The sequence below is a fragment of the Trachurus japonicus genome, chromosome 11 (assembly GCF_045865225.1).
Source record: "Trachurus japonicus isolate A0001 chromosome 11, Traja_1.0".
Taxonomy (NCBI): domain Eukaryota; kingdom Metazoa; phylum Chordata; class Actinopteri; order Carangiformes; family Carangidae; genus Trachurus; species Trachurus japonicus.
The window spans coordinates 2,968,291-2,987,884 of NC_140917.1; the positions used below are offsets into that span (position 1 = coordinate 2,968,291).

Sequence of the window (19,594 nt, forward strand, 5' to 3'; positions counted from 1 at the left end):
ATTACAGGAGTCGATTAATAACTCAGACACTTTCAGCTCAACATCTTGGGAGCGATTACTTGAAGCTCGCCTGGATAGCCAAGATGATGATGATCAGGCTTTTCCACTTCCTGGGACCAAATTTATCCGTGTGTGTGTGATTCAGAGCCAACCGACCGTGGAAAATGAGCACTTTGAGAGGATTTCAAAGACGCTGTTATTTTATTTTTATTTATTTTTTTCGACTTTCTGTGTCTTACAAGGCTGCAACAGGAGGAACATGGTGTTTTTATCTGTTTTTTTTATAGAGAGAGGAAGAGATAGAAAAAAATTCAAATCACTTCCCACGGCTGTAAACAGAAAGAGCCCGGGACTTGCACTCGCAGGCAGCCTCACATAAAACAATATTTTTTTTTATGACGGGGGATGTGTTTGTTATGTTCATGGCACAGGATGTTGCATATAATATTTCATACTGAATCCACAGGAAAAGCAAGTTGTCTTTCTGATTTTTTTTGGTGGAAATTTTAGATTGGTGAGCCGTGTGCAGAGCAGAGCGGAGCGGAGCAGAGCACAGCGCTGTGTGTTAATTAGCTGAGGGGTGTGTTCCAGTTCACCTACATTGCAACACCTCTCAACCATGTAATTAACATATTGTAAGAGCCCGCCTCGTCGTATTGCGGCGCGCAATACGATGTCAGTGGCTGTCTGGCACATTAGATAACACCAACGACTGAGTGTGCATCTTAAAAACAAACAAAGCAAAAAAAAAAAAGGCATTTTATGTTTTATTATTTGTGTTTTTCCTGTATCAGATATTTAAAGCGTAATGATGTTTAAGACTGTGTGACACCTCAATTTGTAAAACCAAAAACAAACCAACCACAAGGCCTGTTTTACCCAAATGGATTAATTAGAAAAGAAAACTCAGGTAAAAAGTTCTTAATATGGAAAGATTTGAAGACAACTTTGACCCATAACACCCCTAAATGAACGTAGTCAAGAAAAATAACCTCAGATCATCGTGAAAACTTGATTATTTTAAACCCTGATACATAAAGAAAACAGCGAGGAACCAACTGTGCTCTCATTTTCTCATTTTCCCTTTTTTTCATGCAGATTTAGGTGATCTGGAATGTGACGCGGTCCCTCTCCGGTTGCCACGGCTACACGTACATGGCGGAGGACACGAAGCTCTCGCCGCGGGAGATGTTGGCGGTGGCCGGCGGCTCGTGGTTGGGTGGATCCAGGTCGTTGCCGTGGTGACCGTCGGCGACGTTGAATTCGTTGTCGTACTTGGCCGAGTCTAGCAGGACCGGGGGGGCGCCGCCGTTCAAGGCCCCGGTGGTCTCCTCATCCAGGTTCTGCAGGTGGGACACAGTCAGAGTTATTTATTCAGGGTATCCGCGGGGTCTTGAAAAGTATTAAAAGGTGATAAATCAATTTTGGGAAAATTAAGACTCTTAAAAAGTATTAAAAAGTCTTTTCACAACTTTAAATTTACTGGAAATGAAATCAAACGAGCTGAGGCACATGTCATAACTGTCATGATTGTTTTTTTTTGTTTTTTGAGAGTGGAGCAATGTTTTTTTTGTTTTTTTTTCTTGTTAAACTTTGCCTATTTTGAATTCTGTTGTATCATAGTGGTCTATAGTCTTTATCACGAATTAATACTTTGAAGTTAAAAGTGTCACTGATGTAAATGGTTACAGCTTGAAGTGGCGGTGCAGGTAGGGTATTGAAAAATATTGAGAAGGTCTTGAAAAAGTCTCAAAAAGGTATTAAAATTAACTTCAAGATTACTGTATATACCCTGTTATTAATGTTATATGTTTAATTATGTATTAGTAATGGATTAAAATAAAGGGGGAATCAGTAAGCACTCTCCCAGGTCAATCTACGATGGGTGCACGGCTCGAATAGGCATAGAAGAAGTTGAAGGGCCAGCACTCACAAAATGTCCCTTAGGTAGCTTTAAAGCAGAAGTAAGCGATCCGGTCGTTTTGGCTAATGCTGCGTTCCAGGCAGGCTTTTGAAACCGCAAGTTACAGCTTCAAGTCACGACTTACGACTTTGTAGCGTTCCAGGCAACCCACTCGTGTTTTTCCGACCTGTTTTACCTGTGAAAGTCACTATAACGGCCACTCGTAACTTCCGACCCGTGAACTCGTACCAGATCGAACTGGTACGACTTCACAGGTCGGAAAAACACGAGTTACAAGTTGCCCTGAACGCACCATAACTTCTTGTCAGCCGACGGAGTTAGCAGCCCCCGCCCTCGTCATGGATCTATTGGTCCTCGTCCCTACGTCACCACATTCACGCGCATCCCTTGGCTGCACACACAGAGAGGACCGCCCCTTTATGCCGTTCTCTCTCCTCATTGGATAAAAATTGTAGGATACAAGAAAAGTTTTCTCCTCGGCTCAGAGCAGAGCAGAGTGACTGACAGACCCGTGTTTCAGACCAAACACTCTATGTAAGTGATTGCTGTCGGAAGATAGAACTATTTAAGACTTATATTAACACAAAAATATCGCTTACTTCTGCTTTAAGTAATGGATTAAAAAAAGGGGGAATCAGCAAGCACTCTCCCAGGTCAATCTACGATGGGTGCATGGCTCAAATAGGCATAGAAGAAGTTGAAGGGCCAGCACTCACAAAATGTCCCTTAGGTAGCTTTAATGGAACAGGTGACCCCATTAAAACTACCTAAAGGGCATTTTGTGAGTGCTGGCCCTTCAACTTTTCTTTTATTTTCTTTATTAGGATCCCCATTAGCACCCGCAGCAGCATCTGCTATTCTTCCTTTGGTCCGACATACACACACAACATGTAAAACATTCACATTTACACATAAGAAACATACATTTATACATGACACAACAAGAACAAACAACAAAGGCTCCCTAATAATGAACAAACCACAGAAAAAATCTGACAGACATTTGAGAGACCATCACCATTTCTCTACTCAGATTCCATTCTATACTTCAATACCTTGAGTAATCTAATATAATACACCCACAAAGCAAAACTTCTTCTAAGTAATTGATTAAAACACAGGTATGGTGGCATAAAGCAATATAAATGGTTATTTTTTCGCCAAACTTTACAGGTTTGGTTTGGAAAAATATGATAACAAGTCTAAAAGTGTAAAACCAAAGTTGGTGTTTCTGCTGCATCCTCTACATCTGATCTGGTTGGTTCTGGTTTCACACCAAAGAACTGTTTATGACATATTAGCTGTGTCCCAATTCAGGGGCTGCATCCTTCGGAGGGTGGATTTGAAGGCCGATTACGTCACAGCGCTGCGCGAAGGCTGTCCCAATTCGTCTAAATTCGAAGGGTCCTCCAAATGCAGCCTCCAAATGCGTCCTCCTTTCCCCTGCATTCGGAGGATGCACCGCTACTATCCTTCGCGGCCTCCCGTATCCCAAGATGCTTTGCTGCACCGTTGTTGTTATTAGCAACCTAGCCATTAGCTATCGAACGGAGCAGCTCTGTGCTGTAGCCATGGTAACCCGGCTCTGCGGCCGGCTCGGAGGTGTGGCTGCCCGCTGCTGAGCTCTGCTCTGGCTGCACAGGTGAGGAGCGGAGGCAAAGCATCTTGTGTGTGACAACTTTTAATAAGAAAGCTATGAAAACACATTACTTGTGCTCTCTTTATTCTCTATTCAATAGCCTACCCCCCTGGCTGCTGTTCAATGGTTTGTTTATTAGTATATTAATGATAACTGCCCTTGTATTGATTCTACTTCTTAAAAAAAAAAAAAAAAAAAAAAGTGAGGGGCGGAGGAGCGGTAGAGCTGTTGCAAGCGGCACTTTTAAATGTTTAACGTCCGGCCGTTGTTTACGTTACGCCGTTGTTTACGTTCGGATCAGGAAATGCTCTGAAGGCTAGACCGTCCCATTTACCGACCGTTGATGCGGCCCCCGGAGGAGCCTCCGAAGCCGTTGCCTCCGGAGACCGCGTAGGCTGGGTCCTCCGAAGGCTGCAGCCCCTGAATTGGGACACAGCTATTGACGTCCTGTCTTCATCACCTACGTCTGCTGTGTCTCCCTACGCTTTGACATTGATTGGTTTGTAAACAGTTGTGCGTATGACGAAAGTAGCGATCTAGGAAAAGTAAATGAACAATGATAATTATCCTGTGATGTTGTTGCGACCAGCATCAACACCATCAGGTCTAATATGGAGCCCAGGATTCAGATGAATTTTGTCATACAGAGGCTTTGTCGCTACTTTCTGTTCAAGGGACAACGAGGAGTTTTGGAAAGCGAAGTGTTTTCATACTACATTTACCATGAGCCTCCGCGCGCACAGTGAAATTCTTGGACCCAAGAATGTTTTCATTCATCAAGAATTTAAGTCAGAGGTTCGTAGATGATCAGATACCGTCGTAGTTCCGACCATAAACGGTGATTCGGCGGCGTTATTCTCATGACTCGCCGGGCAGCGTCCGCGAAACTGAAAGTAAAGAAACGCTGGTCGGCTCGCCCAGCATTTCCACCATTAATTAAAATAACAAAATAACGATAGAGACTAAATGATATATTTATCGAAAATGGGCCCATTAACAAGTGTTGGTAACGTAGATTCATCCACATTAATGTGAGACTTTTTTATAACCAAATACAAACTCCTTGTTGTCCCTTTAAAGTTACAAAAGTCCGAACCATCGAAAAAAAGAAACGTTTTCACACTACAGAAGTCCAGACCATGGTTTAGCTTGGTCCGGACTGAGACCACCTCTTTTGGTCGGACCAAATTCCAGGTCTTTGGCTTTCACGCCTGTAAATTTGATTTGGACCAAACATGTCGATGTGAAAGCCCCCTTGTGGTGTTGTAATTCTTATTGTATTGTGCTTGTATGTTTCGATCTTTGTTACTTTTCTAGATTTCTTCCTTATATGTCGTATGTCGTCCTTCAGGGGCCACCGTACAGATGCCACAAAGAATGAAGTGGGTTTTTCCACCTCGCATGACATCATTAAAAAACATATTTACATATGAAAGTGTTTTCATTAATTCTGAGGTGTTAGTCATTACATATATTACGTATGCACAGCTAAATTATAGTAATAACTTTGGATTGACTGCCATGAAGTTAAATCACCGTGATGTTCCAGACACAAACTGTGTTGCTGTCTAAACAGAGAGAGAGCCGACTGCGACTGAATCAGGCTCATGTGTGTGTGTGTGTGTGTGTGTGTGTGTGTGTGTGTTGGTTAGTCACCGTGACAGGCTCTCTCCCTGTGGGCTCGTAGTAAACCTCTCCCGGGCTGAGAGGTGCCGTCTCCGTGGCCGTGGGAGGTCCTGATGGCTTGTTCAGCTGTGAGCGCAGAAAAAAAACCACATGAACACGAGAGGACGAGACAAAACAGGAAACAGCAGAATGAACAGAAGAGCATCACACATTATAACACTGCATCATAATTAATCTGTTCATCTGTAGTAGACATCAGGTATGCCATCGGGTATGGTTGATTCATGGACAATGAAAAGCAGATATTCAACAGCTAATTAGATATTCAGGCGTTATGTTAGCAAACTGTTGCTGATTACTGAGTTAGCACCAATCTTCTGCTCCTGTTAAAGGTAATTTCAACATGTCACAGATTAACATGCTAATGCTAATTCAAAACTAACCCTAACATGAATCCACCAGGTCTAAATCACTGTTGTACCTCAGCTTCCGTTAAAAGTTAAATGAAACAACTTTATAAGAACACTGGGGGTTTTATTATTAAGAGTATTAAGAGTTTTATGTCTGTATCCCTGGACCATCGTTTCTGTGACGGCACCTCAGCGAGCGATCACACGGCTAAAAATAGGCGAAGACGAGCGAAACACACCAGCAGTCAGGTCGTAAAAACAAACTGACAGCTTCGTCAAACTAATTTGGAAAAATAAAAGGAGACCAAGGAGATTTAGCTTTAGAGCAACACAGACTTCGCTTGTTTTTGTGCTATTTATAACACGTAATGTGAAAAATCCTATATATATATAAGTACAATGCATTTGCAAACCATCCATTAGCCTAGCATTAGCTAACTCGCTAGCACTAGCCTAGTTACTATGCTTGTTTGTGAGTTAGTATATATATTTTTCTGTGTACTAAATTTCACCTTCATTGTTCAAATGTAAGATTCGAGAAAACAATGTATGAACAAATTATATTTTCCCTCCAAAAATGGGCAGCCATCTTGGATCTTTTGAATGTGGTAAAAAAAAAATTGAAAAGGCGACCTGAGCATTTATCTTCTGCATTCTCTCACTTGGGACTATAAAGACTTGATCTGAGGTTAAAACATTCAGCTGTCAGGTATCGACCCATTAAATCTTACAAATAAAGAAATGAGGCTTTTATGCAGCCACACATTTAGCAGTAGTAGCAGCTTGAAAACACTCTGACAGCAAAACATCCAAATGCTTTGTCATGATAATGTCCTGCATTCACAGAACTGAAAGGCAGAGAGAGAGAGAAAGAGCTTTAAGATCTGTCTGACTCGACTTTAACTTGCTCTGAAAGCCGAGAGATTCGATTTGGACAAATGCACGACTACAGAGATAATACCATCTTCTTTTTTTTCTTTCTTTCTTTCTTTTCCTTAAATCGTACTCCACAGATGGGGCTTTCAAAGACACAGAGTCGACGTCTAATAAACATTCAGCGGTGAACCCGTGTGAACCTCTATTTCAGCCAAAGCATTTACTGCCATTTAAAACATCTTTTATGCAGCTAATCAACATAAAATTTGCAGAGTTTCAGTCTCATTACATAATGTGGTACAGGCACAACAAAATGTGATCGAATGATGGAATAAAATAAGTGGCGGGAGGAGGAGTGGGAGTGGGAGGGAGGAGAGGAGCGCTCTAATGGAGCTCTTTACAAACCAAGCTAATTATTTCGACACACATAAGCCAACTCAGATCTCCAATCAATAGCCATTAGCCCCATTATGACTTCCCAAATGGACTGTGTGTGTGTATTTGTGTTTGTATGTGTATTTGTGAGTGTGTGTGTGTGTGTACAATATAATCACAGTGACAATAAAGATTGATCCGAAGCCATGTCGACCACTCACCATCTCTGTCGAGCTGCTCGCCTTCACAGGGGGAGGGGGCTTGTGCTTGGGGGGGCCCCTGATTGGACGAAAGACAAAAGATAATGAGGTATCGATCGCTGCTTCGTTGAGGACGTCACATTTCTTTGTATTATTATTACGCCAAAGAACACAGACAAACAAACGAGAGCACAGGAATGAATGAAAAGTACTGAAATATCGAGCTTGTTAACTTTGCTTCAATCAGGAAGTTTAAAGGGATAGTTCAACATTTTTGCAAATTGGCCCATTGACATAATCCCTATAGTTTTAGGAGTAAGTTTGTTACCTTTATTTGTCGGTGCAAGCTATTTTTAGGACGGCGGAGCAGAGCCGTGACCTGCTCAGGGCTACGCTACGGAGGCTCATTATGGGATTTCTTGGTTTCCCTCATCAAACTCATCAAATACACAATCCAACAACTCCACAACGCTCTGGTGGACAAGTTGTGACCTGCACATTCACCACGCTATGAGATAATAACACAACGTTACCACACAGAGTTGTTTTAGAGGGAAATACAGAGACTGATGATAAAAAACTGCCCCTGAAGGCAACGCGCATCAGCGGTTTTGCATGAATTTCCCTCTAAAACAACTCTGTCTGGTAACGTTGTGTTATTATCTCATAGCGTGGTGAATGTGCAGGTCACAACTTGTCCACCAGAGCGTTGTGGAGTTGTTGGATTGTGTATTTGATGAGTTTGATGAGGGAAACCAAGAAATCCCATGAGCCTCCGTAGCGTAGCTCTGAGCAGCTCACGGCTCTGCTCCGCCATTCTAAAAATACCTTGCACCGACAATTAAAGGTAACGAACCTACTGCTATGACTATAGGGATTATGGCAATGGGCCAATTTGCCAAAATGTTATACTATCCCTTTAAGCAGCTTCTTCTAATTAAAGCTCCGAGCGAGGAGGAGGTCGGAGGAAAGGAGAACAGAAACTCTCTGCAGGCTCAGACCCTCTGACCACCACGCAGGTGTGGGATCTTTCATATTTAGTTACCAGGAAAGAGACTCACAGGTGTTATTGACTTTTTTTTTTCTTTTAACAAACCTCGACTAATTAGAGGGCGAGAAAACCTCAGCGAGAGCTTCCACTCCAGACAGCCACCTGCTCGGCCTGCACGTCTGTACACACAGCCTTCACATAAAGCAGAATCAATGCCAATCAATCAGTATGAATGGACGGCTCTTCTGTGGCTCTCCACCAGTTGGTTTTATTTACCAACCTCTCATGGTGAAGCAGATTCCTGCACAAACCTCTCACCAAGTCCAAAGTTATTTTTTTTTTTTAGAGTGGAGTCCAGTGAGGACCAATCGTCTGCTCCCAAACATGCTTGTTAGCATTGTTGCTGTACAACAAACCTGCCTGGAAGCTTTCAAATGAATCTTTATTGACAATTGCCAGTGACAGCCAAGACAGTCCACAGGAGCTATTTTTATATGTACAGTGTGAGCACATAGTCATAAATCCTGAGCTGTGGGTTCACACATGATGGACGATTTACTCAAACAGTGTGAGATGTATGTACGTCCACAATAGGCCTGTTTATTTACCTCACTATGCAGGTGTCAAGATTACAACTTTTACATTTAATTAAATGTGTGTTTTGTGCAATTTCTACTGTGAAAAATCAGCATAAAATATTAAGTAGCTTACCATAAATTCTCAAAGCTTCGTCTGTTTATTGACCTATTTTCTGCAAGTTAAGTCTGCAACTTATGACGATGCACAAAGAGCTGTACATTGTTTACATATCTTAGCATCAACTCGATTAGGCTAACTTGCTAGCTCAAACTAATTAGCGAGCTTAGTGTGAGTGATAGGACTTTATTGTTAAAATATATGATTTGAGAAACATTGAAAAAAAACATTTTGTTTCCAGAAACGACAGAAATCAATTATCCAATTATATATTGTCTATCTGCTGCACTCATCACAGCACTGTTAGAGTGTGTGTGTGAGTGTGTTTCTATCACACATAGCCTATCTTGCCCGAGGACACACTCTGACATGTGGGCTGGAGAAGCCGGGGATCGAACCGCCGGCCGGCCGACCTCCTCTGATCGAGTGGACAAAAAGTTTTGGCTCTGCACCTCCCACTGAGTCAGACACAACGGGAAACATAAGGGCAAAGAGTGCAGCAAGTAACTTCTGTATCGAAGGCTGTGTGTTTTCTACAGCGCTGAAGCCAGAGGTCAGAGGTCAACACTGAGACTGTCCTACTAATCAATGCGATGGATATATTTCTGTTGTCAAGGCTGTGAACTCTGCAGCTCATCATAACAGGAACATAAATGTGACCCGATCCATCAAAATGAGTCACAGTGACCCAAATTTCAAAGTTGAGATTTTGGTATCAATGGAAAGATTAGAAAATAAGCTTTAAAATGATACCCTAGTTAAAGTCATACATTTGATGGTTTTCGAGATGTGGCCATTTGAATTACGATCTCCTACTCTCTTATTCTGTTCTAAAATCTGAGAAAATTGCAGTTAAAGCAGATATCAGTGGAATGTTTTTGTTAATATAAGTCCTAAATAGTCCTATTTTCCGTCAGCAATCACTTACATGAAGTATTTCAGCCTAAACACGAGTCTCTCCGTCACTCTGCTCTGCTGTAACCCGAGGAGAAAATTTTCCTTGTGGGATACAAGTGTTATCCAATGAGGGGAGAGAACGGCATGAAGGGCTGTGTGTGCAGCCAAGGGATGCGCGTGAATGTGGTGACGTAGCACGAGGACCAATTGATGCCTGACAAGGGCGGGGGCTGCTAACTCATGGTGCGTTCAAGGAAACTCGTACTTTGTGTTTTTCCTTCCTGTGAAGTCATACCAGTTCGATCTGGTACGAGTTCACGGGTCGGAAGTTACGAGTGGCCGTTATAGGGAACTTTCACAGACAACAGGACGGTAAAAACACGAGCTACGGGTTACCTGGAACGCTACCAAGTCGTAGTTGTGACTTGAAGCTGTAACTTACGGTTTCAAAAGCCTGCCTTGAACACAGCATTAGCCGAAACGGCCGTGCCACTGATATCTGCTTTAAAGTTTTTGCCAGTGACTCTGGCATCTGTTCAATTCAATGACCCTCGGAAAGCAGGGAATCTCACAATTCAGATGCTTTTTACAGCTCGTCTCTATCATAAACGGTTCAGAAGTTGTCATGTTTTGTTGACATTTTGTAAAACATGTGCAAGCGTGTACGTTCGGTTTAGCATCGATGCTACGCTCTGTTAGCATCGATGCTGCGCTCTGTTAGCGTCGATGCTACTCGGTTTAGCATCTGTTTCTGTACCCGTCCCTGCTCGTCGTAGAGGCACCATTCAATTTTTTTTTATTTTCTATGGGTTTTCCATGTTATCAGCTGATTATCTAAAAATAGAACGTTGCGACATCCCACTCGTTTTGATAGAACGGGTCACAAATGTGAAGCTCTGACTCAGCAGCCAGCAACAGGCCGGAAACAGAATAGTGAGTCATCTGCATATGCACTCTGTCGTTCTGCAGGGCCGATCTGGAAAATCACCTCTTAAAAAAGTGGAATTAAAGCCGAGGAAGGCTCTTTAATACATTCCTATTTACAGCTTCACCCCTCCCGAAGGAGAAATTGCAGAGGTTTGAAACGAGGAGCTGATGATGACTGAGCAAGAAAGGAGAGAGAAAAAAAAAAGTCTCCAGACAGTTTCACACTATAAAACTTCAGGTCAGGATTTGGCACCGAGCTGCAGCCTGCTACCTCTGACATGTGACAAGTTTTAATGAGCTTGAGTCCCACATGGGGGGAGGAAGGGGGGGGGGGATTCATTTAGCTCAGGAGGTTAAATAACCGATGAAGGAGACGTGGGACTGCTAGTTAATGAAGATGAAGACTCACTCTCCGTCGTCCTGGCGCTTGCGGATGAAGAGGATGGTGCCGACGATGACGCCGATGACGATGAGGGCGCCGAGGATGCCGCCGATGACGGCGCCCGTGGAGGGGGCCGCGGTGATCGGTCTGCTCTCCTCTGGGGAGGGGGACGAGAAGAGAAAGAAAGAAAGAGAGAAGAGAATGAATTTTATTATTAGCAATTCATTTAAAGGGACATTGTGTAACTTCTCCTGTTATCCATTCACGAAAATCGATTATTTGGTTCAAAAGTCTGTTTTTCATTAACCAGTAAGTAAGGTTTGTGTGAATACAATGTGCATTTCAGAGGACGTGTGTGTGTGTTAGTTTGTGTTTGTGTGTGTGTGTGTGTGTGTGTGATGATATTTCCTGAAACGTTTGAAGGTTTCGACCGGGACCCGACCGATGTGGGAGCTTTGGAGGCCGATAAAAACACACACAAAAAAAAAACACTTGTGTCAAATCTTTCAACATTTCAACGACCCAGAGCGACACGGCGTCAATTGATTAATCAGTTTTAGTTGTATTTGTTAGCTGCGCTCTAGAGCACCGCTAATCTTCCTGCGGTCCACATTTAAAAGCAGTACATTTTAACATACATCTACAATCACAACACGAAAAAGACAAGACAAGTCAACAAAAACTTAGATTAAAGGGACATTGTGTAACTTCTCCTGTTATCCATTCACGAAAATCGATTATTTGGTTCAAAAGTCTGTTTTTCATTAACCAGTAATCCCCCCCATCAACAAAGTGAAGTGTTCCTCTCAGCTCTGAATGAGCCGTTCATATCATTCATATCTCCATGGAGCGGGTAAGCTCTGTTGCCATGGCTGCCATGTGGTGTCGGCCATGTTTTTACGTTGCGGTAACGCAGTGAGGAGGAATGGAGCGTTACACTGATGCTGCATTCACCTGCAGTCAGGCAGACGGCCGTCGCTAACAAACCAGATGTCATTTTAGTCACAGAAGTCCAGAGAAAGCTGGTAAAACGTGGGTCAGGTAAGGCAGGGCAAGGCATCTTTATTTATATAGCACATTTCATACCAAGGCAACTCAATGTGCTTTAGCCTACATAAAGACAAAACATTTTTTTTTAAAAGAGAAGCATAAAACAGAATAAAAACAAACACAAAAAACAGAGTTAAAAGCAAGAGCAAATAAAAGAAAATAGATAACGTTTTAAGTTCTTCAAAAGAGCTCCGTCCGTCTGCTGTCTGCCCAATTTCACGTGAATGCAGCTTGAAAAATACCATTGAGTTGTTTGCGATATACAACCGCAACGCTAGATGGGAGGAATTCCTACACAATGTACCTTTACATTTCAAACTGCTGCTGGCTCTTTAATGTAATGCTTGCTTCTTGCAATATTTGTATTTTTATGTGTTTTGCTGCTGAAGTTTGAAGCAGTATTTCATTATTAACTGTAGCAGAGCAAGCACACACTGTAAAACAATCAACACACACACACACACACACATTCAATAGGATGTGTATAAAATGAGCTATCCCCAGAGAGAATGTAATATGAAAGCAGGTGTTGAAGTGGAGTTATTCTGGTGATGTGACATTGAGGCGCAGCCATGTCACAATCAAAGTCTTGATGCAGTTGTTGTTGTTGCAGAATGAATTCAACAAATCTCTGCAAACGCAGCTTTCACATCATCTGAGTCTGAGTCTGACCTCGACATCTCTCTTCAATTAAGAGCCTGTTTATGATTTCTGCAGAGCGGCGAGCCGTCTAAATTGACTGTAAAAGCCTCTCATTACTGTATTGCTTTTATTTAAATAGGAGGAAGAAAAAAAAAAGGCAGAAGGCTTCAACGACCACCGTGCACAGTGACTCCATCCATGCTCCATCATCCCTGACTTGATGCACAAACAGAAACAGAAACAGAAACAGAGGTTTTTGCTCCTTTTGTTTATGGAAATCTCATTTTATGTGAGAGCACTCCACTGAGTTTGATAGGGAGTTGATAAAAGGATAATTACCCCTATGATTTCCACTCATTTAGCTCTAGCTGATGCTTTTTCTGAGTATTTATACCTAAAAAAAAAAAGAGAAAAGAAGCTAAATGTTTCTGCTGCTGCTCTACAAGATAAAAAAAACAAAAAAACACACAACAAATCTCTGTCCTGTAATTGCTGCACATTTGTTAGAGTAAATTACGGCTCTTGAACCACGATGGAATTCAGTTTCAAACATTTAAAAGCACATTTGCACCAATCAAGAACGCCCTTAATTCCATTAACCTCCTCTGCATCGGGGCGGCGGCCGAAGATCCAGACGTTGATACAGAAAAATGAAATAATTGCACTTTAGACAAACGGGAAAACATGTTTGTTTTTGTTTTTTTCCTCTCTCTGGTCATTTAGATCAACTAACAATGTGCAAAAAAGAAACTGCAGCCTGCTGTTGACAAGTGTGTGTGTCATTTATGTTTGACTGTGAGATTGTTACTGATCTAATGGAGCTGCAGTTCACCCTCCTCGCCAGCAGGTGGCACTCTGCCCCCAAGCTTCAACTCCTCAGCCACAAAGAGTCGTAGATAGATAGATAGATAGATAGATAGATAGATAGATAGATAGATAGATAGATAGATAGATGGGAAGAAGAGGAGCGAGAGAAGGTGAAGGGAAGGGAAGGAGAGAAACAACATGGAGGAGGTGAGGGAGGAAAAAGATGGATGGAGTCAGATGCTGAGGATGAGGTGTAGAGTAAACAGGACGGATAAAGCAGAGACAGATGGAGGGATAGAGAGAGAGAGAGAGAGACACCAGCTTTTCCTCACAGCTGGAAATGCACAGCACACAGACACACACACAGAGTCGAACACACACACCCTAAAAGCATGGGAGTGCAACTGAACACAGAAAGTTCGTTTGATGTGTCATGGTGGCGCTGGTGCTGCTAACGGTCGATAATGAACTCTCTTAATAAACAATGTGGTAGTGCATGAGTGTGTGTGTGTGTGTGTGTGTGTGTGTGTGGTTTCTGCAGGAAAACAACAACTGGCACTAGTGTGAGAAGCTCCGACGAGCAGAGGAGAGGAGGAGAAGAGGAGAAGAGGAGGATGTATTGAGTTTCTCCGAGGGCAGATGCAAAACTGGTGTTAACAATCTCTCTCAGAGAAACACACACACATGTACACACACACACACACACACACACACACACACACACACACACACACACACACACACACACACACACACACACACACACTTACAGCTTTCTCATCCACACCCCCCCGGAGCAGACAGAGAGGATCAGGCATTATCCTTGTAAAACACACCTGTTCCTCTGACTGCAGGCAGAGCCGAGGTGGTAAACTGCTGCTGCTGCTGCTGCTGCTCTCATCCACCTATAGAACATATATTACACTGACCCAATCTGTTCCCTCCCTCCATCTTTCCTTCCTTCCTTCCTTCCTTCCTTCCTTCCTTCCTTCCTTCCTTCCTTCATCCTTCCTTCTTCTTCCTTCCTCTTTTGATACAATTAACCCAATCTGTTCCCTCTCCCTCCATCTTTCTTTCCTTCCCTTTCCCCTTCCTTCCTTCCTTCCTTCCTCAAACGAATCTGTTCCCTCCCTCCATCTTTCTTTCCACAATCCCTTTTCCCTCCCTTCCTTCCTTCCTTCCTTCCTTTTTGACCCAATTAACCCAATCTGTTCCCTCCCTCCTTCTTTCTTTCCTTCTTCCCTTCCTTCTTTCTCTTTGTCCTTCATTCCTTCCTTCCTTCCTTCCTTCCTTCCTTCCTTCCTTCCTTCCTTCCTTCCTGACCCAATTAACCCAATCTGTCCCCACCCTCCTTCCTTTTTCCCTTCCTTCTTTCCTCCCATCTTTCCCTTTGTCCTTGCTTCCTTCTTTCCTTTTTGACCCAATTGACCCAATCTGTTCCCTCCCTCCTTCTTTCTTTCCTTCCTTTTCCCCTTCCTTCTTTCCCACCATCTTTCCCTTTGTCCTTCCAATTCCTTCCCTTCATACTTACTTCTTCCTTCCTTTTTGACCCAATCTGTTCCCTCCCTCCTTCTATTTTTCCTCCCTTTTCCCTTCCTTCTTTCCTCCAATCTTTCCCTTTGTCCTTCCTTCCTTCCTTCCTTCCTTCCTTCCTTCCTTCCTTCCTTCCTTCCTTCCTTCCTTCCTTCCTTCCTTCCGTCCTTCCCTTCGTCCTTACTTCTTCCTTCCTTTTTGACCCAATCTGTTCCCTCCCTCCTTCTATCTTTCCTTCCTTTTTCCCTTCCTTCCTTCTTCCCCATCATCCTTCCTTCCTTCCTTGACCCAGGAGGGCAACAGGAGGGTTATGAAAAAAAAAGAAAAGAAAAGAAAAAGTTTGTTTGTCTGTTGAGTGACTCATTAGAAGAATGTGCGACAGCTTTTCTCGGCAGCACATGACCAGCAGCTCCCACCAGAGGGACCCGAAAATAAACAATTAAAAAAGGGGCAGGAAGAGCCAGATGGATGTGGACACACAGGAGAGAAGTTCATTTACATAAATATGTAATTGTATTAATAACAAAAGCAGCGAAGAAACAGAAACAGAAAAAGCAGCAGCAGCAGAGAAAACGCAGTGTGTTGTCGGTGTGTCAGGGTCAGAGTGGGAGGAGCAGAGAGAACCACTCAGCTTTCACTCTGCTGCAGTGATTGTGTGAGTGTGTGAGTGTCCTCTTTGGTTTGATTTAAAGCACTCGAGCAGGTGAGAGGCTGAAACACACACACACACACACACATATATACACACAGCTTTATCTAAAAACAATGGCAGCGCTGCAGCAGCTTGATGTTACAGGAACACAAAGGGGCTTAAACGGATGATGAAGTCAAATCCTGCAGAGCTGCTCAGAGCCAGGTCTTCTAGGTGGAGAGAGAGGAGATGGAATAAATAAGGAGCAGCCATGTTTGTTGTTTTAGGGGATTCACCGATCCCGTATTATATTATTGGATGGATATCGGCCCAGGTATCGACTCAATAGCTTAGATAAGGTATCGAACAAGAACGAGGCTGATCCATGACACCGATCCACAGGAAGACGACAAACACGGAGCAACAACGTTTTACAAAGTTAGGAAAGTCATGTATACAGTTTATTGTATAACCCAGTGGATCTATGGAGGTTATTTTCTATCATAAATCAAGAGCATATTATGTTGATTTGAGAGCATTACTTTTTGATTTGACGTTCAGAAAACTCTGCTCTCATATTCAAATTTACTCTGCTCGCGCTCAAACTATGTGCTCGATGTTCAAACCTGTGCTCTCGGATTCAAAGTTGCCCTGCTCGTGCTCAAACTTTGCTTTCGCATTCAAGTTTGCCCTGCTCGTGCTCAAACTGTGTGCTCGCACTTGGTCACAGCTGCCTGCGCAGAGTGTTTCCTCTTGCGCGGAGGAAAGTCCTGCTCTCGGATCTCTGCTCTGCTCACGGAGTTTCTGTCAACTGTCAACCAATAGAAGACCGGCTACTGTTGACCAATCAGATCATCCCTACTTCTATGCTTCTTTGTGGGTGCGTTCACTGTAATTCAAGGAGCGTCACATACGGGCGGGCACTCTTTCTACCGGGTTTATCTACCGTATTTCCTCTAATAGTAGCCGGTATCTATTTAATAGCCGGGTCTGTTATAATGGCCGGGGGCGTGGTTTACACAAACAAATAAAGGCCGGCCCCAAATACAGGCCGGGTCAATGGGAAAAAAACAAACAAACAGAAAAAACCTGAATTTCAGTCACTGTGGATGCACTGGTCTCAGGCGGCCAAACACGGATGCAGTAACCCACCAAGTTGCCAGCAGTTGGCAGTAGCCTAGATTCTGACACAGTGCCACATGAACCCACGCTTCAAGGAAACAGTCACTGACAAACTCGACCGAAGAGAGCTTTAGCAGGCATGGCGTGTTCACTACCCGATTTGCGACGCTAAACTGATTCTGTGACAAAACTGGTCACTTGTGCTCCAGCGTTTATTTAGCCTAATCCTGTCCAGGCCTGGATCGCTGCTGGTTGCAGGTACCTGCTACAGTAATGTGTAAAAAAATATAATTTTAATTGTAGGCAGAATGAAAAATGAGCACGGTAACTGTCAAATTGAGCACCGAGCATTGAAACAGAGGAAGAAATAATAGCCTCTCTCAAATTATAAGCCGGTCCTCCAATACAGGCCGGGTTTCCCCATGGTGCAGCTAAAGTAAATTAAAGGCCTCGGGCCTCTATTAGAGGAATAAATACGGTATTTCCGCCCCACAGGCTGTTAAATGTGGCGGCTCCCTTTTATGTTTTGGACAATCTTTTGGAATATATATATCAGTTTATTAATACACGAGCGCCCGTGCTTTTCATTATCATAGGTAGCTTATATAAACATAAACTAGCAGTAGTGAGCGGATGGGTGCCTTATGTGATGTTTTTTTTTTTTTATCCACGTTCATCGGTATATATGTTTTATAGTCTAAATGCCAAGGGTCACTTGTAAGGTGCTAGTGATGGTACAGTGGTTAAGGCAGATGTCAGTGCTCTTTTTGTTGATCATGGGACCGCTGGTTCAGAATCCCGGCCCTGCCGGCACCCTCAGGTTATGCTATTTGATTTTTTATGATTTTTTTTCTTTTTCATTTGAAACGCTTAACAAGAGATGGTGGGTTACCATGCGTGATTAATATACATGATGAATGAAAATTAAAAAAAATATGCCCATGATGATAATAATTTTGGTGCGTTGACACCAGGGGGTCAAAGGCCCAGGGGCGCACTACTTTGGATCAGTGCTTTACCAAGAAGAAAGAGGATCTGAGTGGAGCGGGGAGGGACAGTCACCATGGCCGTCCGAAGTACTCAAGTAAGGTTTATTGTTTCCATGTTGCCAGGATACCTACTATATTGTACCTCTTTCATCTTTTTACAGTCTATGCTTCCATATCGTTTCAATATTTAGGCTACAATTTGGTAGTGTCAGGGAAGCTAATGCTAATGCCTAATGTGGCCATGCATAAATCACGCCTCGCTTTCAAAATCACACTTTGCGGTTTGCGATCAGTGAAATGTATAATATCTACCAACACAATTAAAAATGACAGTTGATGTTGCTCTTTTATGGAATACAAAGCTTCATTGGACAGTCCTCCTAAAGTTAGGGGCTGCGGTTATTGGTCTTAAAGTTTGTTTGTATCTCTGCTGATATTAGAAAACAGCTGAGGGACGGCAACATTGTCCTCCCAGCCTTCCTAGACTTATTCTTAGAGAAGAGAAAAAGTCCACTTTTTGGCGCTTCCATTCAAACGGCGTCCCGCTTCGCCACACAGAGGCCAGAGCTGACTGTCTGGGAGCTGGACACCGCAGTAAATGACGGATGTTCGACTTGAACGATTTATGTCGCCCCAATTGGTCTATATTGAAAACGAATATGGGAAAGCATAGACTGTAAGAAATGATGAAAGAGGTTACAATTATAGTAGGTATCTGGCAACATGAAACAATAAACTTACTGGAGTACTTCGGTCGTGCCATGGTGACTGTCTCCCCGCTCACTTCAGTCTCTTTCTTCTTGGGAACGCACTGAATCCAATAGTTTAGTTCGGCCCCCTGGCTTTGACCGGGGTGTCACGCACCAAAATTATTATCATCATGGCATATTTTTTTAATTTTCATTTCATCATGTCTTTTTAATTCACGAGCATGGTAACCCACCATCTCTTGTTAAGCGTTTCATATGAAAAAAAAAAAAATTCATATAAAAATCAAATAGCATAACATCGAGGGTGCCGGCAGGGCCGGGATTCGGAACCAGCGGATCCCATGATCAACAAAAAGAGCACTGTCAATCTGCCTTAATCCCACTGTACCATCACAAGCACTTACAAGTGACCCTTGGCATTTAGACTATAAATCATATATTACGCGCATGAACGTGGATATAAAAAAAAAAAAAACATACATAAGGCACCCATCCGCTATACTGCTAGTTTTTGTTTATATATGCCTACCTATTGTAATGAAAAGCACGGGGCGCTCGTGTATTAATTAACTGATTATTTTATTCCAAAAGTTGTCAAAACATAAAGGGTGCCGCCACATTTAACATGCCTGTGGGGCGGAAAATAAATAAACCCGGTAGAAAGAGTGCCCGCCCGTATGTGACCGCTCCTCTTCTTTGAATTACAGTGAACGCACCCACCTAAGAAGCATTAGAACGTAGGGATGATCTGATTGGTTTCTAAACAGTAGCCGGTCTTCTATTGGTTGACAGTTGACAGAAACTCCGTGAGCAGAGCAGAGATCCGAGAGCATGGATTTTCCTCCGCGCAAGAGGAAACACTCTTGCGGGCAAGGGGGGGCCCAGTAGCAGCTGTGACCAAGTGCGAGCACACAGTTTGATGCACGAGCAGGGCAAACTTGAATGCGAAAGCAAAGTTAGAGCTTCGAGCAGGGCATACTTTGAATCCGTGAAGAGCACAGGTGTTTGAACATCGAGCTCATAGTTTGATGCGCGAGCAGAGTTAAATTTGAATATGAGAGCAGATGTTTTCTGAACGTCAAATCAAAAAGTAATTGCTCTAAAAATCAACATACTATAGGCTCTTGATTTATGATAGAAAATAACCTCCATATGGATCCCAACCTT

The 19,594-nt window shown here is 43.0% G+C and overlaps 1 protein-coding gene across 1 annotated transcript in view; it reads right to left on the reverse strand.

Annotated features, from left to right (window-relative positions):
• Window positions 1-1,122: 1,122 nt before the first annotated feature.
• Window positions 1,123-19,594, reverse strand: part of pvrl2l (PVR cell adhesion molecule related 2 like) — a 407,983-nt gene continuing 389,511 nt past the window's right edge. The window contains exons 7-10 of the mRNA XM_085790687.1: window positions 10,971-11,100; window positions 7,072-7,129; window positions 5,220-5,315; window positions 1,123-1,343 (exon numbers count right to left, since the gene is read on the reverse strand). Of these exons, the coding sequence (XP_085646813.1) occupies window positions 1,146-1,343; window positions 5,220-5,315; window positions 7,072-7,129; window positions 10,971-11,100 (482 nt within the window). The 3' untranslated portion in view covers window positions 1,123-1,145. The remainder of the gene's footprint in view (window positions 1,344-5,219; window positions 5,316-7,071; window positions 7,130-10,970; window positions 11,101-19,594) is intronic.